Source organism: Ruditapes philippinarum, unplaced genomic scaffold, assembly GCF_026571515.1.
Source record: "Ruditapes philippinarum isolate M1 unplaced genomic scaffold, ASM2657151v2 ctg4015_1_1_1_1, whole genome shotgun sequence".
Taxonomy (NCBI): Eukaryota; Metazoa; Mollusca; class Bivalvia; order Venerida; family Veneridae; genus Ruditapes; species Ruditapes philippinarum.
The window spans coordinates 12,128-38,763 of NW_026864608.1; the positions used below are offsets into that span (position 1 = coordinate 12,128).

Here is a 26,636-nt window from a genome sequence, read left to right on the forward strand (position 1 = left end):
GTCTGGCCCGCTAGGATTATTTTTTACTCAATGATGCAAGAGGCGGAAGTCACTTCATTAAATGACACATGTCAACAGACGTTTACTTTCACTTTACGTTTATAAAGTTTAATCAGAAAATAACCGAAAACTTTAACCTGCAAAGATGCTGATTGTTGGAACTATATTTCTTATGTTACCTCCGACAGTTTTTGTTCTGTACATCCTGTTGAATTATTTTGTGGCTGGAAAAAGAAGTGTATGCATAGTCGTTTTGGGAGACATTGGCAGAAGTCCTAGGATGCAGTACCATGCAATGTCATTTCTTAAATGTGGTTTTAATGTGGATATAGTTGGATATGGGGGTATGTTTTATGTAATCATGTAATGGAAATGAACTGCGAATTATGCTTGTTAGGCAAAAAGTTATTAATAGCAACATTTGATAATTATCCCCTGCAGTTTTCAGTATAAAAAGTTACTAAAAAACAACTGTAGAATTCTCAAGGCAATGCTTAGATAGAAGAATGGTAAAAGCTGCTGATTCTTGTATTATCTGCACCGCCTTTTGATTGCAAAAGTTTTACATTGGGTAACATGTCGGGTTTCTTGCTGTCCTAACCAGTAACAGGTAATGGCAATGGTTTGTCTTGTTGAAGTGGAAAGAGATTTCTCACCAATGGTGGTAATGGAACCCAAAACCCCTGGGATTAGAAATCTGATGTTCTACTCCTTATGGGAAATAATATATGCAACTAGATGGCAATGACAGCCTCTGATGTGTAAGATCCAAGGGCGCCGCCCTCCAAACATTAAATTGTTCTGAAACTCTGAGACTGAAATACCTGACCTCTTGCAACCTGACCTCTTGCGGATTTTGTCCCCACACTTTGATACACATTTTCTTCCCTTCTTTTTGTGCACTGTTGGGTCAGTGGGGTGGTTTTGTTTTGGCGACAAGATATTTGTCAAATTTGCAGTGCAAGGGCATTATACATATACCATATGACTGTTGCCGTAGAATAATACTTTTTGTATGCTAAACAGTTTTACTTTATTAATTGCAGGGTCAGAGATTCAAGCTGACTTAAAGAATAATGAAAAGGTGGATATTCACAACCTTTTGGAAGTACCCGGCATTTTCAAAGGTTTGAAATTTTCTTCCAAATATTCTACAGTAACAATTTTTATTATTAGAATCCTGGATGATATATAATTTTGATATTTAGTATTTGAATTTAAAATCATCAATGTTAACAATTTATTGCATGACATTAGCTTGTCTTATTTTAATTTAGATAATCAGTTATGTATATACTATTGCTTTATAGTTATATAACACACAGTTATGCCATATATTATTGTCACAACATCATAATTATAAGCATGGGTGGAACATCAAAACATGTTTATTTCATAAGTTTGGACCATTTAGATAGATTGACAGTTATGTATCATATGAATAGAAACCTTTTGAAGCCTGATTGGCAGGATTTAATAAAATGGCTGGGGCATATAGTGTTACCCCATTCTGTCTCTCTGTCATTCCATCAACATTAGTTTCTGTTCATTATCTTGGCAAGAGTTCACACACACTCAACTTTGACATGTGGATATATCATAAGAAAATGCAGGTCAAGTTCAAATTTGGGCATGGTTTGATGATTTTGGACAGAGGTAATTAAATTTTGCCCTCTGTTAAGGCATGAAAGGCCATGATGGCTCTCTTGTTGAAGGTCACTGGAGTTGAATAATAAGTAAATCTAGCTTGACAACATCCTTCACTGTTGCCCTAATACATTGGTATTATTAGCCTGACTATTCAAAGAATATGGAGAGCTTTTGTACTCACCCTTGTGTCAGCATCACACTTTGGTCAATTTTTTGTGTGTAAGTTGGTATCTCAAAAAGTACTGAAGGGAATGGGTTGAAACTTCACATACTTATTTTGGAGCATAATAGGTCACTGACCAAGGCACATCATTCTAACATAGTTTTCATGGCCCTTTTTGAACTTCTACATAATCTTGTTGTTCTATGAAGCACTGAGAATTGTAGAGCATGATGTCCTACCAACAGCTTTTGTAATATGTTTGATAGACTTTTATATCAATAAAACTTTAACCCATCTTTTGAAAAAAAAGACAATCATGCTATCAAAATATGACCTCAGATATGTTTTCTTCAAAAATCAAAGAAAGAAGAAAATTTATATTAATATATTGATATATTTATATAATGTAAGAATACCATTTCTTGTTTCAGGATTTCCTAAATTATTACTGTATGGTATCAAAGTCATATGGCAGTCTGTAACACTTGGTTTGTCGTTGCTTTTGCTGCCCAAATCTGGATATATACTCATACAGGTATTTGAATTTTGATTTAATTAACACTTTCACCGCCAGAGCTATATAATGTATTTACCAATAAAAATAATTCTGCAAATTAAAGGAACTAACTCAGGGCCTTTTTACCTTCTATAACAGGGGCCGGTATAGGGCTGCTTCCCCAAAGAAAATTTCTTTAAAATCATGCAGTTTTCCCCAAATATTGAATTTACATCAAGTTTTTTCTTCCCCTTTTGCAAATATAACATGTAATTTTTCCCCAAAATTAAGGGCTGGGCTGCTTCCCCAACCTGTGAAAAAAAGCCCTGTAACTTCATCTAATATCATAACAGATTGATGCTTATTTTTCATTTGAATTTCTTATATATTTTAGGTATAAATGAAAGAAAGTGAATGAATTTAAAATAAAATGATTTTTATGATGAAAAAGGTACCATAAAAAAAATCAACAACTCTAACAAATGATATATCCCTCTTTATATTGGTATTGCCTTAAAGATGGTACCCTGAGTAGAAAGGGAAAATATACTCAGTGAAATGGCTACAAATGTTGTAGTTATGTATGTAAATATACTGTTTCTTCTTTGGTTGTTTTGATTGTGTATTCTTCACTTAATCTTTACCTTGCAAAATTTGTATCCTTGCAGTGGGCTTGCTTTAAATTCAAAAATGTTCTTTGGTTTTATAATTAGGAGGGTTTCTTTCTATTTGAGATATGCGTTTCCCCCAAAAAAAACCTGGACAGAGCATATTAAAGGGACTTCACACCCTTAGATTTTTTAGGACAAACCAGACTGGAGGTCTATAAATGTATTGCCAAATTTCAGATCTTTATCTCATTGTTTTCTTCAATAATCATTTTTATTTTGCAAAAAGACCTAAATGTGGAAGGTGTTTAAATCTTCCTAGCTCAAAATATTTTTTTCTTCATACAATGCAGTTTTTTATTGCACCAGATGAGCTATGTAAGATTCTGAAATTTATGTGTTTTTAGGCTTTGACCTCAGTGGAGCTTCTTCATTAAGTTGTCCTCAATTCACAAGAACATTTTTGAGAAGCAGCATAAAAATTATTGATTGATACCTTAGATATTTGGTGTCCATTGTTACTTTTCATTGGCCGTAAATTTATACCCATGTGGGAAATTCAGGTGGATTAGGTCAAGGGAACTGAAGCTTAAAATTATTAATTTTCTTTAGATTTCCTCATGATAAAGACAGTCACTGTGTTTTCAGATTTTTCAAAGCAAGCATTATCCGTCAGTTTTATTCTGATATTGTGAAAGTGCTTCTAAGGCTTGAAATTTGACCCAAAATATTGGCCGAGTGGTTTAGGTCCTTGATTTCAAACCACTTGCCCCTCACCACTGTGGATTTGAATCCTGACAGTGACCTTGGAGGAAGCTATCCAGCTAGCTTACAGAATTCTATGTTTCATCTGAGGTGCATGAAAACAATGGAGGTCTTCTGTCACCAGTAAAGCTGGAAAGTCACTATATGACCTATATATATTCTATGTATGTGCCACATAAAACCCAACCAAAAAATAAAAACCACAGAATATATAATTTCCGCTATTTCTGTAAAATCCTTGCGAGTTGAAAAAATGATCAACTGAAATAAGATTCATTTTATCAAAAGGTATTTCTTTGCAGATTTAAATGATAATGATATTGTTTCTTAATTCAATATAAGATGGAATGTTTTCTCCTTTTCTATAGTTTCTTCTTCAAGTTGTCAGCCCTGCAGCCATTAAAAAAAGCACTTATTTATATTAAAATGCTTAACATACATGGAGGTAGGTAGGTACATAATGTAGCAAATTGTATATATACATGCTAGATTGCATTTTGAATCTTGTCCAGCTGTAGATATAAATTCAGGCTGGCCTGGCTCTATACTTTTGGCATTAAGCAAGTCCTTAAAGTCACTGGTATTGAAAATATTACGTTCCGAGATGAAGTATGGATGCAATGTTTTATAAATCAAAGAAGGACATTTTTCTTAGGTATTGATAGTTCATTCACCAGGAAAAAGAAAGAGAATGTATATATTGAAAAACTTATAAACAAAACTTGATGATGTTGATCATGATAATAACAGATTTTTTTCCAAAAAAGGGGGTTTTAAAAAGAATAGTTTAAATTAAATTTTCCAAAATTTTTCACCCACTGTAATAAATTTCTGTAAAAATAAAATTAAACCAGCATGAAAATTTAGTAGGGACGAAACTTTTGTTTGTAAATTAAAACACAAATTAATTTTTCCTTTGGATGGAAATTTAAAACCAAATCAAAGGGTTTTTTCCAAAAAAAACATTTTTATTTTGAGTTTTCCCGTAATTGGTTTTTCGGTAATGGTTTTTTGAAAAATTTAACACCCAGAAAATTTTTTTCTAGTCCTTGAACACAAAACAGCCCCTTGAAATTGTGAAAATTTCAAAGGGTTTAAAAGAATGCAGAAGTACCCTTTTAAAAAAATGGTAGGGTGGTGTAGGATGGAAAAATTTTAAAATATATAGAAACCTTTTTGTCTCTACTCTATTATGCCCCTTCTGGGGGCTTACATTTTTTCAAAAGGTGCAGGGGGGGTCTTATTAGAACTATTAAAATGGGCTTTAAAATATATTTATCAAAGATATAATTCAATTATGAAAATCACTATTCATTATTATCACATACCCGTGCAAATTTTGCGACTCCGTAAAAATGGTATTGCATGGCCGTGCATATATTTTGTAATCAATCTTGTGTAAAGACATGCTTAATGTTAGCATTATTCTATAGGCGCGTCAATAAAAACATGACTCTTTTTTTCGGTTTAAATGGACTTTATTTTGGGTATGTGATAAATAGAATATTAAATTTGTGTAAGTTCATTACTGACTTAATTGAACTTGTTGAATAAAATAATATTATGCTCGCCAGAGGCTCACATAATATCTTATTCAACTCGTGCAATAAATTCAGTATTGAACTTACACTCATTCAATATCCTCTATTTATGATCTAATATATAATACAGGAATATATATTATTCTTAATAATTTCACATAATACTTGAGTGTCATTAATAGCTATTTTTGAATAAAAATATTTTGATTTTTGGATTTCTCTTTTATTATGGATTATTAGTCTATAAGGTAGGAGGTTTTTTTTCCCTACAAAATATGGTAGGGAAGTTGGGCACTGATTAGAATGGGTAGACGTTAATTGGAAACAGTATGGTATATCAAAGGTGTTTTTATTGTTAAAACTCACAGATTTCACTAGCTCTTGTTGTTTTTTTTGTTGTCAAAAAGTTCATCCATATATCATTTCCTTGATGAACAGTGATTACACTGGCTCAGAACACAGAAGTTAATAGCTTTTCTAAAGGATTGTTAAAATTAATGGACAGTGTAAAGTTATGACTGCCTTGTCTGTCTCATTAGTTTATTTTATATGACAATTCACTATGTCTAATGAGATGGAATTTCTTCTTAAGGTTAGGTAGGTTGGCTGGTGTCAAGTTTCTGGCCTCTCTGTTAAAACAGATGGGAAATAAAAAAAATGAAGTCTGTATGTGTTTTTTACTTCATTGATATGATGTTAAATGGTTTGAAATAGCACCTGCTCCAGGAAATAAACTTTTATTCAGGCATGTATATCGTACGTAACACATAATTCGGTTCAATTCAAAATCAACTCGGCCAAAGATTTAATTTTCCCTAACAGAACCAAAAGTGATTTGACCTTTGCCCTCATTATAGAGCCTTGTCTGTCTTCATACTTGTCCAATCTAGGCAGATAGTGGCCTTCCGCTTTTCTAAAGGTGAAATATGTTATTTTAGATCAATTGTTTCATATAATTGTTAAATCTAAAGAATAAAGGTGAAAATTTACTGACGATAAAATACATAAACATAAGGAAACCCTTGATATTTCTAATCTGCTGGACCGCCCTCTTTATCTAAATTAGTCAAGCAGACAATTTATTTCCTGGGCTTCTATTTTTTAGAAAGGAACATTACTGCGTGCTATAAATAGCTCTCAGATGCTGTTTTGCAGAAGGCTTAACAGTGATATGATGCACTTTTCCAAGATAAAATTCTTGAAATACTTAGTTTGAGACAACACAGAATTGTTTTTCCAACAGAAATTAAAAACTGAAGGCTGCTTTAACTCCAACCATGCCAGAAATCTTATACATGTATGGACCTAAAGGTGATATTTTGTATTTTGCAATTGAAATTGTTTAGACTTAAAATCAATTTTTTCAGAGGAGGGCAAATCCATTTCTCAAATCCAGCAAACTGACTTTATATGATATGACATGATATGGTATACGCTAAAATGACATATGAATAACTCTTTGAATGTTAACAAACTTAAGCTTGCCTTATAATGCCACCATGCAGTCTTAAGTTTGGTCAGACTTAAACACTTACCCAATTTAAATACTATAATAGGCTTGTCCATCTTTCAATCTGGGCAAAACCACTCATCATTTCTAGAGAAAAATTCAAAAATGTACGGACTCAGAATAGCAAAAAATGAACTTCATTCATGCACCGGTCACATGGGTATAGGCAGGGTATAATTATTGGCTTTTCAGTTTCAGTACTTTGATACTGAATTCTCTTGAAATAGCACAGGACAGTTCCAAATTTAAACTAGGTCAAGTACATTTATTATATCTTTTTTCAGGCATAAAGCCATTGAAAGAGAGTAAAATGCCTTGATATTTTGACATCTTAATGTTTCAAGGATGAAAATGAAACTATTTCGCTATCTGTATAATACAAATAATGTCATCGAAGCACCAATAGAAGCAAAGTTGATACAAACATTCTAGAGTTATGGCCCTTGTTAGTTAATAGAATAGCTTAGTAGTGTAAAATGGAAACTTGACTAATATTTGGGGAATCCTAATAAGACATGGTCAGAATATATAATTACTAATTTACTTAGCTAATTTTCCTGACCAAACTTGTTACAAATAGAATTTACCAAGGCACTGTAGAGTAATAGCCATTGAGTTATCAAAAAAAAAAGAAAAGAAAGAAAATAATTTTTAGAGGTCTTAATGAAACTTGGTCACATAAAAAGGAACATAAATTATGTGATATAAATTTTCATTCTAAATGTATGCCTATCAAAATCTAACCCAGGGATTGTAAATTGTTCTGATCTTTTGAACAAGACAACTTCCACTGCTAAAAATAGAATTCATATTTACTTATAATAATGATAGAACTAATTAAAAACATCTTTTAAAGTATTTGGCTGATATAATTAGGGATTTAAATATCTAAATTATTATTATTTAAATATTAGGAGTTGTTTCTTCTTGCTAAAAGGTGAGCGATTTTTGGCCAACATGCAGTTCTCTTGTTTGAAATTTAGATCGAATACAAAAAATGCTTCATTATAATCATCATGCATGCTTATCATAAGAGTAGAAACAGAAACTACTTTTTTAAATGAGGAAAATTGAAAAAAAACTGTAAGGATGTGATAATTTTAATGTGATAATTAATTTTGCTAAAACAATAAAATGCATACTTTAATAGTCTATAAATATATTTGTAAGGAATAAGGTCTCTTCTTGTTGTAATGACAATATTATAACAACTATTTTCTGGTGAGTTTATTATGCCTGAGGTTGAGGTAGCATTTTGTTTTTTACATTTCTTTCTTCCCATTTTACCTAGCCATAAAGTGAGCTCAAGTGTCAGTTAATGAGTTTTAAGCTGTCACCCCTTCTGTATCATAATGGTTATTTCAGACCGTCTGAATTTCTCATTAATAAATAAAGAAGAGTTTATAATAGTAGAATACTGGGGGGGGGGGGGCTGGAAATTGTGCCATTATCTGTTAAATGGACTTGTCCACAAAACACATTAATGATACATTAAGTCACTGACTCAGGTTCTCTCAGGATGAAAAAGTCAAAATACAATGTTTAGGTCATATAGGGTTACTCAGAGTTGAAGAGGTCAGTGTGGGAGGGCTTATAAAGGTCAGATGAGGTCATTTTTCGAGAGCACTAGTACATGAAGAGTAAATGACCTCAGAAAAGGTCATGTAGAGGTAGTTCTTCAAAGGCAAGGATGAATGACAATTTTCTGAGGTCAGTGTCTCCGATTATTGAACTGTGAAAAAATGGTCTATACATGACATAGCACTATGCAGAACAAAGAATGTACAATGAGTTTTAATATCCTTATTCAAGGGAATGGCAAAATGGAAAATTAGGACCCATGCTGTGAAAGTCTCTAATTGGAAATATAATTAGGGAATTGTGATTAAGGGGAATATGATCTACTTGTTTATCATACTTATCTCTAAAGCTGAACTAAATCCTGGAATTGTTGTGTTACAGAGGAGAATTTTGCAATCGGAATTTGAGTGGTTTAAAAGAAGTATTTTGCCACTGAAGCCACATGGCTGAGTGGTGAAGTTTACTGACTAGTCATCACTTGCTCTTTGCCTCTGTTGGTTTGATTCTCATCAGGGTACATTTATATCTCATTTAAAAATAAGTTTAGAATTATCTTTATCTTTTTCACAAATTTATTCTATAAAAGATTTATTTTGGATGATGGTTAATTTGTGAAAAAGATAGTAAAAAATAAGGTTGTAATATACTTATACTGGTGGTTCCTGCTTTTGTCTAAAAAAAAGGCAGTGAGGGGAAAATTCAGCTTGTGAAGCTGTCATGCATTGAATGAGATTATAAATATTGATGTAATTTGAAAGAATTTAATTTAAAAAAATCAATCAATGAATAAAGTAATAAAAAATAGGGTGTGTAAATTAATTAATTAATGAAATTGATTAAATGAATTCTAATTAATGACTGAAAATGATTTATTGATTAAATTTAATTAATTTATGAAATTGATTGATTAATTGATTGATTGATTGATTGATTGATTGATTTATTGAATGAATGAATGATTTTATGTATGAAAATGAATGAATGAAATTGAATGAATGAATAAAATTGAAAGAATATGAATGAATGAATGAAATTGAATAAATGAATGAATTGAGTTTGAATGAATGAATGAATAAATGAAATGCGTTTGAATGAAATGAATGAATAAAATGAGTTTGAATTAATTAATTAATTAATTCATTCATTCATTAAATGAAATGAATGAATGAAATGAGTTTGAATGAATTAAGGAAGGGGAAGGAAGGAAGGAATGTGAATGAATGAAAGAAATTGAATGGAATGACTGAATGAATGAAATTAAATTGATCTATTAACTAATCAATAAATGATAATTTTATTGATAAATCATAAATAAATAACATTAAAGTAAAAATTAAACATGATCACTTATTGGGTTACTAATATAGACAGACATTATCTTATAGACAGACAACATGATCTTTAAAAAAGGAAACATTTACTAGGAAAAATACTTTAAATCAGTAACTCTTTTACACAGATTTAATTGTTATAAAAATATTACATATTGAAAGTATTACCATTACCATTCTTGCCTTTAATTTAATTGTTGCTAAGATATAGTTAGGTTTATTAAATTGTATATTGCAATGCTGTATGGGGATAATTGTTCGTTTATTATTAGCGTTCTAGAATAGTTAATAATAACTTGTCAATAAGATTATATAAAAATAAAAAATCTCTGGCTCCAAAGTAGATTATTTTAGATTTTTATTTTTATCGGGACATAAATCATCTCCGGGACAGACACCTTATTTCCGGGACAATCCCCGACATCTGGGACATTATGGCATGTATGGGTTTAATGTTGAAACTGTGCATATTCCATAAGTATTTCAAATATTACATGTAATAATAAGTTTAACCATCAGATAAGATGGTACAGAATGTGATGCCTGAACTTGGGCCACAATGGTTGCATAGGTAGAATCTGTTGCAGTAATTAACTACCACAAAAGTGAAGAATTCTTGAGTCATTCACATTTTGTTGCTTCCTATAATTATGCCCCTTGGAGTGTCCAAAAATTTTGGTTGCATCTTAGAGGTTGCTCTTCAGAGGTTAAAGTCCTTGTGAAGTGTAATTTTGAAAGGAATCAATACTGTTGTTATAAAGAGGTTATTGCAGAGGGCCACTCAGTACAGGGGTTAAAATGTACTCAAATTTAGGACTACTTCACCCATAATCTCATTACTTCGCACAAGTTTTAATGAAAAAGCGAAGTCCACTTCGTCTTTAATTACAAAGTAAAATATTTCTTTCTTGTACAAATCACACTCAATACAAATGCCCATAGGGTTGTTTACACATATATGTAAAGTACCTAATTTGAAGTAGTGTTTTTTCAGAATCCACCATGTATACCAGTGTTTCTGGTTGTGTGGGTAGTGAGCTGGTTGCGTGGCAGCAGGATGGTCATCGACTGGCACAACTATGGCTACACAATAATGGCCATGTCTCTAGGTCACACAAACCCATTGGTCAAGTTCGCTAAATGGTGAGAGGTCATATTTTCATCTTGTAATTATAATAAGAATTTTATTGTGTATTTAAGATATTTATTGTGTTTAAATCTATATTTTAACTTTAGTTCCCATTTTGAGAACAGTCCATTCTCAATATTGGGGATTTCAAGATGAAAAAATTGAAGATGGTCAGCAGTGAAAGCCTGGTGAGACAGGGTTATTCTTAATAGGACAAAAATCATAATCGATCATCGGAAATAACGGAAGAACCCTTTTTGATCAATCAGTGATTATATAATTGGAGAATTTACAATAATGAAGAAAATATGTAAGCATCATGCTTTAATACAGCAGAAATTTATTTGTAAAACTTCTTTATTATCCCCCGCCGAAAATTTTCGGCGGAGGATATAGAAATAGTCTCCGTCCGTCCGTCCGACCTTCGGTCCTTCCGTCCGTCCGACATTTTTGTCCGGAGCATATCTCTAAAAGTATTTGAGTTATCAACTTGAAACTTCATAGGTGGATAGACCTCATTGAGGAGGAGTGCAGTGCACAAGAATGATAAATCTACCTTGCATGATTTTTGAGTTATTGCCCTTTGTTATTTTTCAAAATTGATTTTTGTCCAGAGCATAACTCCAAAAGCCTATGAGATATTAACATGAAACTTCATAGGTGCATAGATCTCACTCAGGAGGTGTGCAGTGCATAAGAATGATAACTCTACCTTTCATAATTTTTGAGTTATTGCCCTTTGTTCTTTTTCATACCTAATTTTTCACCTGAGTGGAGCATAACTCAAAAAGTGTTTGAGATATCAACATGAAATGTCATAGGTGGATAGCTCTTATTGAGGAGGAATGTTGTGCGCAAGAATGATAACTCTTCCCTATACAATTTTTGAGTTATTGCCCTTTGTATTTTTTTCATGCTATTTTGTCCAGAGCTTATCTCAAAAAGTATTTGAGGTATCAACTTGAAACTTTAAAGGTGGATGGATCTCATTGAGGAGGAGTGCAGTGCTTAAGAATGATAACTCTACCCTGTATTATTTTTGAGTTATTGCCCTTTGTTATTTTTCATAATTAATTTTTGTCCAGAGCATAACTCAAAAAGCCTTTGAGATATCAAAATGAAACTTCATAGGTGCATAGATCTCACTCAGGAGGTGTGCACTGCACAAGAATGATAACTCTACCTTTTAAAATTTTTGAGTTATTGCCCTTTGTTCTTTTTCATACTTAATTTTTCAATTCAATTTTTTCTCAAAAGGTATTTGAGGTATCAACTTGAAACTTCATAGGTGGATAGATTTTACTGAGGAGGGATGCAGCACACAAGAATGATAACCTACCCTGCATTATTTTTCAGTAATTGCCCTTTGTAAAATTTGTTATTTTCAGCCATCAGTATTCACATAGGTTTCAAATCTGTAATCACTATAGCCATCAGTTTTTCATTACCAAAAGACCTCTTAAAATGGAATTATTCCGCTCTACTACATATACATAATCTTCCAATGAGCAAACACATTCGGCTGGGGATGGCCATGTTGACATGGCTCTTGTTAATATTCTATATAATATATTTTGTGTAATTACCACTTTATCAACTGAATTAACTGAAATTTAATAAACTAGTTTAAAGATTTACAATGCTCATCCTTGAGTAAACTGTATATCAAATAAAAATCAAAATCTATGAAATTGTAATGTCTAATTTAAATAAATCCGTAAGATCTCTACTGAATAGATATATTTTGTACAGGAGAGGCTGGCTCTATATTGGTAGTTAGTATTTTTAGTAAGGTTTTACCTTCACCATTTTGCTTGTATTAGGTTATATACAAACACAATTCTTTCATACAGGTATTTTGGAAATTATTTGGTACATGTATTTTATAATTCTTTTTCAAAATTAAAAAAAAAATTTGTAAACTTAAGGCAGCAGAAATATATGATTTATACATTATAAAGTTCTAAAATAGATATTGAGTACAATAAATATTTGTAAGTGATGTTGTACTTGGCATGACGGCAATTGATACACTGTATATATATTTATATCAACATACTCATTATGTTTATTTTTGTATATTTTGACATATTAACAGTAATATTCCAATGAATAGAAGTGGTTTCGAAATAATTATAGAAAGTACATAGTTATTCATAGAAATTGAAAGTCATATTGAATTTTTTACTTTTCATGGAAATTAATTGGATCACAGACTCTGGACATACATTTATGTTTCAGAAGTGGTTTCAAAATAATGATATTACATAATTATTCATAGAAATTGAAGGTCAAGTTCATAATTATTCATAGCTATTGAAGGTCAAGTTCATAATTATTCATAGAAATTGAAGGTCAAGTTCATAATTATTCATAGATATTGAAGGTCAAGTTCATAATTATTCATAGAAATTGAAGGTCAAGTTCATAATTATTCATAGATATTGAAGGTCAAGTTCATAATTATTCATAGATATTGAAGGTCAAGTTCATAATTATTCATAGCTATTGCAGGTCAATTTCATAATTATTCATAGATATTGAAGGTCAAGTTTATAATTATTCATAGCTATTGCAGGTCAAGTTCATAATTATTCATAGTAATTGAAGGTCAAGTTCATAATTATTCATAGAAATTGATGGTCAAGTTCATAATTATTCATAGCTATTGAAGGTCAAGTTCATAATTATTCATAGATATTGAAGGTCAAGTTCATAATTATTCATAGCTATTGAAGGTCAAGTTCATGATTATTCATAGAAATTGAAGGTCAAGTGCATAATTATTCATATATTGAAGGTCATATTGAAGTAACGTCAGCTAAGACCACATTTTGTTCATAATTACATGTGCATGTATATTTTAATCTGTATCAAGTTATGGAAGATACCGTAAATGAGAACTTGACGGCTATATTTGAACACTTATTAATCAGGAAAAATCAGTTTTTGGATTGTACTGAAGACATGCCGGGAATCAATTCACTGTGAATAGAAGATTGTGTTGTAGCTTTTAATTAGATTTTGTAACTGCACCTGATCCTTGTCATTATATAAGATTTTTATTTTGTTCAGATTTGTTATACATAATGGCATACATGTATTATTATGATAAAAGTAATTTGTATAGAATCTGTATTTAGAATTATAGTGAATGGATCAATCAGTTGCCATGGAACAGATTAAAGAAAGATATGTTTATGTTTGTATGAAATAAATATTTTAAGGTTTGAGGGGACAATCGGACCCCCTGAGAGTATTATGGGGATGAAAAAAAAAGGGTTGCCCAGCCTGAGAGCCTATAATAAATTATAGAAAAGTAATGTGAATTTTATTGTGTTTTAATGACTCAATGACCAAAAATGTCTAGCTTGCTGTTATTTCGACATTATGTATTTAATGCAAAAAAAAACAAATGATCTTAATTGCTGGGTCTAAGCTTTTCAATAAGCCCTTCCTTAATGCAATGGACCCATGATTAGTGTCTGTTTTGACAATGATGTTGGACAAATTTTAAATAACATACATGTACTAGTATATGTACTGCCAGTTTAGCTCAATTTGGCAAGCATTGGATTTGTAATCAAAGGGCCACTCAGGTTTGATCCTCAGCGGAGGCAAAAATCTCAGATAATTGATATCAGACTGAGAGTCATTTGGTAAATTGTCTTTCACCATTGATTGAAAAAATCTTTTGAATTAGTAGTCGGTCACTTGCAGAGAAATTGTTAAACTGCGGTCTGACTGCTGTTATAGGGCAAAAAATGTGTTAAAATTTTTAATCAGCACAAAAAAAAACCCATAAAAAACACAGATAAATAAACAAATGTGTACTATACAGAGTAGAAATACACACATCTATTTTAGCCCTACCGTTGGTCCAACTAATTTTACTGCTTGACAAGATATTGTGCTATTTTGTGTCTTGGCAATATGTCGTAAAAGCCAGATTCTAACCAAACACAAAAATATTTCTGAATCTAGCTTGGCATGTCAAAATATTTCGACTACCCTACCCTTTTGACTACCCTACCCTAAGAAAGTTTCTCCTGAACTATTATTATGGCCAGAAGTGGATCATGTTTTTTAGTTTTGTATAATTATGATATACGATGTAATTCAAAAATGTTCTACTACAATTTATGATTATTTTTAATGTTTATTAAAACTTTATACTTCAGGTATGAACATTTCTTCGGAAGATTTTCGTCACAGAACATTTGTGTTACCAAGGCAATGCAGAAGGATCTTCAGGACAATTGGGGAATAAGGTTAATATAAACTTTCCTGTAGGGGATGCCACGATTTTGGTCAAATATGTTTTGTGATGTATTGCAATATAGTTAACCCAAATTGCTATATATATATATTATATATATAGCAATACATTAAATATATATAGCAATACATTAAAGATATATTGATTTGCTCAAATTTGATATTAGAAAATACTGAAAATTGCTACACTGTTTCTTTGTAAATATAAATCAACATGTTTTAACATTAAACAAAGTAGATATTATATGTTTTAAAGTCTACACAGTATAGGAGGCCACAATATGAATAAAAAAATGGCAGTGTTTTTTTTTAAGAATGGACCAACTTAACCTGTAATAGGGAACGCAGTTTCCCATACATAGTTTGTACAATAAATAATATGTTTTATTCAAATTAGAAATATTTAGTAAGAATTTCATAGATTCCATTAAATTTCTGTGATGAAATAATTTTACTCAAAGATTAGCAGAGGGAAAAACTATATAAAACTATGTTTGTATTCATTTTTGAAATTTCTGAAGTTTTACGGTCTTATAATAACATTTCATTTAAAAAGAATAAAAAAATTTGAAAGGTTAAAGTGTTTGAAACATGAAGTCTTTCAGATACTGAAAACACATGATGAAGATGTTTTTTACAATGTTAAAGTCGTTGAAATTTTAGTCTTTTATGAAATTGGTCACAATATGGCATCATATCTCGGCCATTATCGGTCCTTGAATTCTATAGTTACTCTTGCATTAAATGAAGTGTCAAATTTATTTCGAGAGAAAATATTATGTAGATACTCAAAGTGGAACAGGAACGTATAGGAATGGAAAAATTGGGGGTAATTGCTAAGGTTTCAACACCCACTGAATGGTGTTATAATATAGTTGTTACTGCAAAAAGAGTAATGGCGATATACATCTTTGTTTAAACCCTTGTTTGCTTAAGGCACATTATGCCTCAGAAATGCTATCATTTTTATTTCTCAAAAAATTTCAAATTTTTGGTATCTTGTTACAGTTTCCACAAAAAATACTCATTTGCCATATAGATGAACTATCTTTGCTTCTTTTGCTTTGTTGGCAATTGGTATAATTATAGTGAATTAGTATTTTGTATGGAAGTCAAAATACTATTTGTTTACATTTTGCTACCTTTACGACACATTACTGAACATTCAGCCAACTTTCTTCAGCTATTAAGTATTTTACATGTTTTAAATCCATTATCAAAACATTAATAAACACGTGTTTGATATTTCTAAAGAATTTAATAAATATGGATTTTTGAGGCATAATGTGCCTTTAATAGTGCAATTAGGCGTACACCCTACTCACTCAAAACACTTGATGACGTATTGCATAAGTTTGGTAATGCAAAGTATTTTGCTAAATCGGACTTAACTGGTGTTATTGGTCAAGAAAATCACCTGATGAGTCGTCATATTTGACCGCATTCAACAGTCAGTTGGGCGACTATTCAGGTACCTTCGTTGTCCATACTGCTTTAACATTTGGGAAATTTGAATGTAAATAAAAATTTGTTAGTCAACATTAGATTAACATAATTATATAGAAGATATTGTGTGAGTGTAAGTTAAATTTTTTTAAACAAGAACAGCTGCGCATATATTTTGATGTCATGTCATTTGCATTATACAAACACAATGTAAAGACATGCTAAATGCTAGCATTGCTGATGAACTTGTTGAATAAAAAATTATTTTGCTCGCCTCAGGCTCTCGTAATATAATTTTTTTCAACTTGTTCAATAAATTCAGTATTGAACCTGCACTCATTCAATATCCTCTATATATGTAATAATTTATTCAGTGTTATACAGAACCCAGTCGAAACAATTAATATTAGTTATTTTCGAATGCAGTCATTCTATACATGTAGCTCATGAGAATTGTTTGTTGTAAAAATATGAAGTCTAATAGCCGTGAAAATGGAATAATTGAAATAAATATTTATAATCATATTTAGATGATATTTTACACTTTTTTGTTTAAGTGAAGGAGTCGAAAGTGTGGTGTTTCTTTCACACTTTGTCACATCCGTGCCAAAAAAATCCTTAAGCCCACATAGTAACGATTTGCATACTTGCCAAATTATCTGACATCTAACATTTTGTCTCCTTGTTAAAAGGTTAAAACCCAGTACCTTCAGACGTGAATGGTTTCGTGAATGGTTTCGTTGAAAAATATCTGTATATAGAATAGACATATCATTTCAGATGTAAAGGTGTTATCATGATTAGCACCATAACATGTTGGAATACGGTATTACGTGATACATATTATTACATATCCATGGCAACAGGTATAAAGATAATCTTAAAATAGTGAAAGTGTGATGATTTTATACATAATTATACTGATGTAAGTATTCATGACATTTCGCTGTTCATTAAACGGCACAATTTAACGGCCTCACCTAAAAAACATGGTAGAAAATAGTAAATTAAAGAAAGGTTCTTGTTATTTGTTACTTTGTAAACTGACACCTATTAGTAGATGTATATAATTTAGGAGAATAGATTCCAGCAGATAATAAAAGTCTTAATTGTGTTCATTTATTGTGTCGCCTCTACGGAGTAGTGGCGACATATAGGGATCACTTCTCCGTCATCTGTCTGTCCGTCTGTTGGTCCGTCACAAAACTTGACAAGACTACTCCTCATAAACTGCTGATGCAATTTCATCCAAACTTTTCAGGAATGATCAGTACCAAGTCTAGTTGTGCATGTTGTCAGCATTTTCCGGTTCAATGATTTTTGTCAGAGTTATGGCCCTTTAATAACTTTTTATTTTTAAAGTTTGTCCGGACGACTTCTCTTATACTACTGATGCAATTTCAATGAAAGTTTACAGCATTGATCTGTAGCTCAAGTCCTTGCGCATATTGTACGTGTTTTCCGTCTGTCCCAACATGAAATTGGCCGTCATGAGGCGACACATGTGATCACTGATCGCTCTTGTTAACATCTTGATATCTAGTGAGGTCACAAAATGGTCTTGATCAGTTTTAAAGAACAAACCTTTGTTTTATTTATTGGTCAGCTTGGAAATTTTTAAAGTATAATTTCAGGTATGAATTAAGTAATAGAAAGAGCATCATAACACAAGGTTGTCTGATTTGAACAATTTGGCCTTGAGTATAAATCAGATTGCTAAGTGTTTTGATGTTCTTTCTCTTTTTTATCATAGGCAAAAATAAAAACACATTCCCTGTCGTCACAATATGAAACCCCGGAAAAAAATGACCAAATAAATGAGCATGTGAATATGACTTTTCTATTGTAATCCCTTTCTCTGTCGTCACAATAAGTAAACCCCCAAAAAAATGAGCCAATCAATGAGCATGCTGTAGAGTGCGGGTAACTTAAAATACTTGCACTCCAGTTGATGCACTGTGCATGTTTGTGTGTACGATTTAACACTAGAAAAGTCCCCAAGCTATGATACAAGCTTCATTTGACTGTGTGATATTCACACCAAAGTAAAAAATTGAATTAAACTGATGGTATATTAATTGCCAATCAACTTGATTGTATAGAAATTGCCAATCAACTTGATTGTATAGAAATTGCCAATCAACTTGATTGTATAGAAATTGCCAATCAACTTGATTGTATAGAAATTGCCAATCAAACTGATCGTATATCCATAAATCAAACAATCTTTGAAAACTTAAAAAGCAGTTGAATATTTTTTTAGAGAAGTTTTATTTTGTTTTATTATACAATTCAGGCCACTGGATTGTGCTGTTTTCGCATTTTATGGCCCTTCTTTGTGAGGCATAAAGCTTTGCCTTTGTCCTGTTGTAATTCTGCAGACGACGGAATGTCACAAGACATCTGTTTTAGTTTGATTGTGAAGAAAACATTAATATTTAAGAGTATAACTAATTCTGGTCTAATAAGTGTTGATATTACATATTATAAGCGGAAACATGGTCATGCCTTAGGTAGGTCTAAAATCCTTATCTGTTTGAGAGGCAGACAACTTCAACACTAGGTCCCTTTTCGTAATAATTTATGAAATGACTTCAAGAGTTGGTTGGGGGTAGGAAACATTGCAAAATAGAGCAAGATTGGGAAAAAAGATGCAATTTGCAATTAGAGAGAAAAAGCATGACTTACTTATGATCTTATTTGTAATGAAATGTGAAGCATGGTGTAAAGGAAATAGTCACCTGTAGTGTTGAAAATGTGGGAAGATCTAATCTAAGTGTGACATGAACCCAGCATTTCTAGGCTGAAATCGCCTAGTTCTTGTTTCCTTTATTTGCGTATACACCTATTCAATATCATATGCGTACTTCGATTTTCAAAGTTCAAAAGGACAGGAGAATATTTCCTCTTTCTCTTTTGTGAGACACTGTTTTTATTTCCTTTTATATGATTTTTTAAGGTATTGTCGGTGAATTATATTTCCTTAAAGGAAGTAAAAAGCTATGAGGATTATAGTTGACTATGGAAATATGAGCCGCGTCACAGCAAAACCAACGTAATGCGTTTGCGACCAGCATGGATCCATACCAGCCTGCGCATCCGCACAGTCTGATCAGGATCCATGCTGTTCGCTTACAAACAATATTACAAGTAGAGAAACTGATAGCGAACAGCATGGATCCTGATCAGACTACTTTGGTTTTGTCGTGACGCGGCTCATATTTTTATTGTAATGGTTATTTATATGGCCAAAAAATTGTTGGCGTATATTGTTATGCTTCTGGTCATGTAGTTAAACCTTTTTTTTGCTAATTGGCCATTTAAAAATGTATTATAGTATTTTGTATGGAAGACAAAGTGACACTTCGTTTATGTTTCTGCTACTAAACTTATGACTATGACAATTATTCTGCATTTAACCCTGCTTTCTTCACATGGTCAGCATCTTACATGCTCAAAATCTCATTTAAAAGATATGCTACACTCATCCTTTTGTAAAATATTTTTAGCACAGAAATTTTTTGATATCTATGAAATTCTTACGGAATAAGTTCAACTTGAATGAAAGAATGGATATATTATGTATCAGAAGCTGGGTTCCCTATTACAGGTCAAGTAAAATTGGTCTTTTTTCTGGGAAAAAAAAGCCAGTTTTTTAATGACACTATAATTATATTCATTTTATTACCACCTATAGTGTGTAGAATTTTAAAGACAACATCTACTTTGTGTGAAGTCAAAACATGTTTATTTTATATTTACAAAGAGACTATGTAGCAATTATAAATTTAATACTATATCTTTATTATAAAACATGTGTCTGCCTTTTTTTTTTTCAGAGAAAAATCTTAATTCATTTCTGAGACGTTAAATGATATTTTGTGGTATGTTTACAGAGCAACAGTTATGTATGACAGACCAGCTCATATTTTCAAGGAGACAGCATTGAACGATCGCCATAAACTGTTCACTAGATTAGCTGAAGAATATGATGTGTTTAGACCAAAGTAAGTAATTTAATTTATTCTCTTAACCCTTAGCTTACTGGTGGAAAATGAATCTACCCATGCGGCCAGTGCAGGCCAAAATAATCCAACACATCTGCGCCATCTGATTATGGTTAGGTCTGCACTGTTCACTCTCTATTCAGTGACAAAATGTTTTGAAATTTTCACTAAAAATGATGGATGGTTTAGCCTAAATTTAATGATTTAATTTAATTTAATGACAAGTCCATTTAAAATATTTTGAGGGTAAGGGTTAAGATTAATGGCATAAAGGAAAGAAAGATTTGCATTCATTGGTAATACATGTACTTGCAAAGAAAGAAGAAAACAAGAATTGTGTTGGCAAAGGTTATAACTCTAAATATAGCATCAAGAATTTAGGTTATAAAAAGTTTTAGATTTTCGTTATTACCTACATGATTTGACAGATTAAAAAAGACATGTGTTTTAAAATTGCAATCCAAAATTGTTTGTCTTGATGATCTAGAGCGTTACTTCATGAAGCAAAGTTAAAGGGAGATAATACCTTCTAAGCAAGTGACAAATTTTCTTTAAGTAAAGTCCCTTTGAATACAGCACAAGTGAAATTTTAAGAACATCATTAAATTTTAATGATAATTGTTGTTACTCTTTAATTTTGTTATTTGTCCTGTCATTATTACTGTTTTTTAAGGAAAATAATTTTTCTGTGAGATTTTAGGTTGCCTTGATATGGTTAAAGTCATTTGTTGACGTTCCAGCTTTACTTATGAATGAAAACTTTCTGTACCCCGCCATGCTTTATTGCAAGCTCTGAACTTATGTAGATATGCTAACCATTCATAAACTTATTAGCTTAATTACCTTCTGGCATGCAGGAACCCATAAGTCAACATTTTAAGGGAGCTCCACTATGTTAGAAAGCCTAAAAACATAAACTTGAAATACTTACATAGATCATGACTTAGTGAAGCACTTAAATTTAATGAGTTTCATTTATAATGAAATATACTCAGAATTAAATTGAATATTAAATTTTTGTGCGATTCTTAGCCCGGTTTGGGTGAAAAGCATTGCAACACTTCATTTTAAGATCAAAAACGACCAGCTGATCTGAAAATTTCACACAAGTTACTGGTTAAGACCTACATCAAATAGTACAAAATTCTAAGAAAATTATTTCCTGTCCAATCATGTCAAAACACCTCAGTGGAGTCACTTTAATAATATGTAGTTATAAATCATACTGTTAAAACATGCATTTTAGGAGTGGCACAGTAAGTTCAGATGAGACAGCTTTCACAGTAACCAATGGCAACGGAGATGCATATTATTTACAGAGTCGTCCAGCAATGGTCATCAGTAGCACAAGTTGGACAGGTCAGTTAAATTTTTTTGTGGCCTGAAAAAAAAATAGCAAAAGAAAATAGTTGAAACTCCAGTAAATCTGATGAAAAAAAATACAAATGTCGTGTGAAATTATTTTTTGTGGGGATTTAAATCAGAATTTTTTTATTTTTTTTATGACTCTGTATATATAGGTGAATGTGTATACTTAATATGTTGAATAATTTCAATAAATGTAGCTCATTTAAGTACTTGTAATAGTGAAGATTGTTGCAAATGACTTGTGGCAAAATTATTGACCTAAATGTTATAAAACTGTGAATAATATTTTTGTATTTATTTCAGAGGATGAAGATTTTGGGGTTTTATTAGCTGCACTTGAAGGTAAAATGAAAGTGTATTGGTGTAAAAATGGTTTAAATTGTGAAGACTTGAAACTTTGATCTCTATAACATCTTTTTAACATGGTTTTGATTTTCCACTTGGCTTTTACTGAAATATTGTTTCTGATTCCAACATGGGACCTCCATAGATGAGTGGTTATGGTCATTGACTTCAAACCACTAGCCCCTTACTACTGTGGGTTCAAATCCTTTTAGGGGCCTTGGATTCTTTCATGTCAGAAAACTTATTCAGCTAGCTTTAAAGGGAGGTTATTAGATCAGACAAGTTAGGAAGTTACTATATGAACAGTGTTGGAATGACTTAAAACCAAAATGATTTAAAAAAAAAAAAAAGCTGAATCATATGCATCTGCGTAATGATGTCACAATATACTAAAGAAAAGACAAATGCCATTAATATTTATTGATGTTCTTAAAACTCATAATTATGTTTCATTTGTTGTGACTTAAGCTGTATAAATAACATCCTTATTTTGAAAATAAAGAGTTACCATGAATTATAGTAATACATGTATAAATCAGCTATAATAGATATTTCTATGTGACGACAACTTATAAAAGTCAAATATTTTTGATTTTCAGCATATGAGAAGCAAGTTTCGACAAAATCTGCAGATTTACCAAATATAGTCTGCATTATTACAGGTATTCTGAAATTTGTTATTTTTTAAAGTGACTTGACTGAGGGTTGTTTTTACATGATACTTCTGGAAATAACTTTTTAGAGGTTTATATACCATTTGATTTAGGTCTTGTCTAATCTCTTGTGTTCAAAATTTCAGTTCAATATATGTTATCAGGAACTCTGCAAATATGGCTTTTTCCTAGCTAATAGTCGTAGGTACAAACAAACTTTTACCATTATAGCTTCACAATGCACTACCGGTCACAATAGATTAGTCAACTTGTTGCTCTTATTTTCGAAGCTGTAATTGTAAAAGTTTGTTTGTACGTACAGATTAGCTGAAATAAACCCAAATATTCTTAATTCTGGAGTAAGTCTATTGCTCACACTGTTTTTCCAAAATAATTATTTTGATTAAAAAAAAAAAATGATTTTGATGACGACCACCAGATGCTTTGAATTTGGAACAGTTTATAAGTAGTTGAAGGGAAGCTAGCTGTATAGAGCTTGCTCAGACTACACAGATTTTCAGGCTGACCTGGCTCTATACTGGTGGTCTGGGTTAAACCATAACCTGCTGACATTTGTGTAATAGATTTAACCTGCTTTGAAATAAGAACGGCCCATTCAATGTTTTAAGTGATTTAATGACAAAAACAAATATTGAACCATCAATACTGTAGAACCTGGTCAGACTACACAGCCCATTCCATGTCTTAAGTGATTTCATTTCAAATACAAATTGAATTACCAACAGTACAGAACCTGGCAAGACTGTAAGAAAGGGCAGTCTGACCAGTGGCTCTATACTGATGGCAAAAGCTAAGGTCAAAGGCAAGTTGTTGTTACAGCTAGAGTTTTAAGTGTTTGTATATTATTTATTCAATGTCTCCAGACTTTATAAAAATTACCAAAATAGATGTGATAATGTTGTTTTGTGCATATTGTATGTGAATGAAATCTCAAATGAGACATTGTTTTGTATAAACCAAAAGTAACATTTTATTTTCAGTTTCCAAGTTAGAATTATACAAATTGTTAATTTACAGGTAAAGGGCCTTTAAAGGAATTTTACAGAGAAAAGATAGAATCACAACATTGGAATCATGTTTCATTTTGTTTACCTTGGCTTACACCAGAAGATTATCCACTATTATTAGGTAAGTTCAGTTAATCTTTTCCTGAAAAAGTCAAGCTATTGTGATTGATGGGGGGGCATTGTGGTTGTTATCATTATGAAAAAAACTTTTATGTAGCCTTTTACTCGAATACTTCTTTATCATGACAAGAAGCAGTTGTAAGACAAGGGGCATAATTTTGATAGCTATATTTTTTTAGTTATGCCCCTTATTTACTTAGAACTTTAGTCAAAAGTGGTTACTTTAACAGATACTTTTAGATTTTAAGTCACACAAAGTCTCTGTAACGGTCATATGGCAATTTTCCATCTTGCATTATTTCTAGCACAGGCAGCCTCCTTATGAATGGCATATTTAATGATACAAAATAATTTCCTCAAGCTAGAATAAAGTAATAGTATATGTTTGAAAATGTTGATTTATTGCCCATTTTGAAATAGTAATGGCAAACAGATGTCTACAAGCATTTGAAAAAATTGACTGAATGTGTGTTGCCTACTTATGCAGCTCTTTGATACTTCATTCTGATTCTAACAAATTTATTATTTTGATATTTTGCTTTTGAAATGACCTACTGATTGTTGGCTACTTGTGCAGCTCTTTGATTTAACAATTTCTTTTTATTATCTTATTTTGTTTTTCGTAATGCTTCACTGTATGTAGAATGATTCATTTCTTTATTTTAGGGAGTGCAGATCTTGGTATATGTCTACATAAGTCATCCAGTGGCCTTGACCTTCCTATGAAAGTTGTTGATATGTTTGGTTGTTGTCTGCCTGTTTGTGCTATTCATTTTAACTGGTGAGTTCTCTCCCCTATTCCCCTGTTTCTGAAGAAGCTATTTTATTAGTTTGTTGGGCTTTAAAATATACCAGAGCAACTAACGTTTTTTTAAAGGCACATTTAAGCATTATTTTATTATTCACATTATGAATTCATAAGAAATTAATGAAATTCTTGTGTAGAAAAGACAGCCCTATGTTAAATGATGTTTTAATGATGGTTTCAGAGCATGTAAGATGCTTATTACATACTACTAAATCACTGTAGTTTTACTAATGGCTAGAACGCTAAAGATGGTGATGCTATAATAATGGCAACAGAGTTATGTTTCAGGAACTGTAAAAGAACAAGAAAAATAAGAAGCTTTTGAAAAATTTGTTTAATGGCATTTTGGGAGGCTTGATAAGCCTTTAAATATTTGGTACTTTTAATCTCTATGAATAAATAAAAGAGAATGGGGCATCTGTAGCCAAGTGGTTGACTTCAAAACCACATGCCCCTCACTGTGGTAGATTTGAATCCAAACAGGGGCTTTGGATTGTTTTGTGTATGGAAGTTATTCAGCTACCTTACAGATTGTTGATGGTTCTATTCAGGTGTCCATTTGTGCCTGAAAAAAAAATACTTTGAGGTACTCCTGAGGTCTTACTCCATCAGTAAAGCTGGAGAGTCGCCATATGACCTATATCTTGTTGGTGCAATGTAAAACCTAACCAAAAAAAAATAAGTCGTATGTGCTTCTTCATCTATAAAGTCTTCTTTTTTGTTAGATCAGAAAGGACACTTAGATAGGTATAAAAATTGATTTTTAAAAAATCAAAATTCATTGTTTAGGGATAAACAAATATATTGATGCTATGTTTCAAACAAGAAGATTTGATATAAATTGAATTTAATTATTTTTTACTCCAGTATAAAGGAGTTAGTGAAACATGAAGAGAATGGTCTAATATTCAAGGACAGTAAAGAATTATTTAATAATATACAAGTAAGTGAAGAATTGGATGTAGACATTGTTAATAAGGGTCTTGATTTTGTCAGTATTCACTATAATTAAGACACACTAAGCGATGCCTTCCCATTGTCAGAGAAACTAAATGATCATTTCTACTTACTATAACATTACCCTCTAGTATGTTGATAAAGTAATATTTATTCAATATTTATTTATTTAGTAAGAAATTGCAGTTATAGTTCTTGTGTCTTATAGTGGCTGCCCAATTTATATGATTTGAATTTCATTTCTTTTGCAATTTTTGGAATCCATCATTCTTAAATAAATTCACGGTATGTATATTTTATAGCAAGGAGTTAGTCGTTGTAGTATTTTCTTATTTACATTATTCTTTTATATCTTAGACATTACTCAAAGGATTTCCAAACAACAGCAAAAAACTTGACCAATTTAGGAAAAATTTGACTGGTTTTCAATCTTCAAGATGGCATGAGTGCTGGACTAAAATTGTTTTACCAATATTTGACGACCATTCTGGAAATGCAGCAGACGACAAGAAATCTCAGTGATATTTTTAGTGACAAAAAATAGTGTTGATCTGTGTTTTCTGGAGTATTTATTTTTTTCAGGGTCATTAAGCTGTACACAAGCCTTTATTAGTAAATAAATGTTAAAAAAAAATTAAGGTAGTCTTACTGCAATCCTTTCCCGCCAAAAAGTTTCTAACATTGGCCAGTATCGTAATAAATCGGTTATTTCCCCAACATTATTTTTCACTATCTTCTGTATTCAATGATTCTAACCGTTTATAACCAGAATTAAATTAAATACATAGTGATAAAGGATAAGTGATTGTAAATAATCTAATGCCCATGTTCCGGAACCGATTTGCTACGATA

General features: G+C 31.5%; 1 protein-coding gene across 1 annotated transcript; it reads left to right on the plus strand.

The window, feature by feature from the left end:
* Positions 1 to 4: 4 nt before the first annotated feature.
* Positions 5 to 26,368, plus strand: LOC132726255 (chitobiosyldiphosphodolichol beta-mannosyltransferase-like). The gene is made up of 13 exons (XM_060711534.1): positions 5 to 344; positions 1,047 to 1,127; positions 2,245 to 2,348; positions 10,640 to 10,788; positions 14,956 to 15,045; positions 20,395 to 20,505; positions 21,752 to 21,864; positions 22,177 to 22,215; positions 22,818 to 22,880; positions 23,910 to 24,020; positions 24,686 to 24,800; positions 25,695 to 25,770; positions 26,142 to 26,368. The coding sequence occupies exons 1-13, from the start codon at positions 146 to 148 to the stop codon at positions 26,304 to 26,306; spliced, it is 1,416 nt and encodes a 471-aa protein (XP_060567517.1). The 5' UTR covers positions 5 to 145; the 3' UTR covers positions 26,307 to 26,368.
* Positions 26,369 to 26,636: the final 268 nt, after the last annotated feature.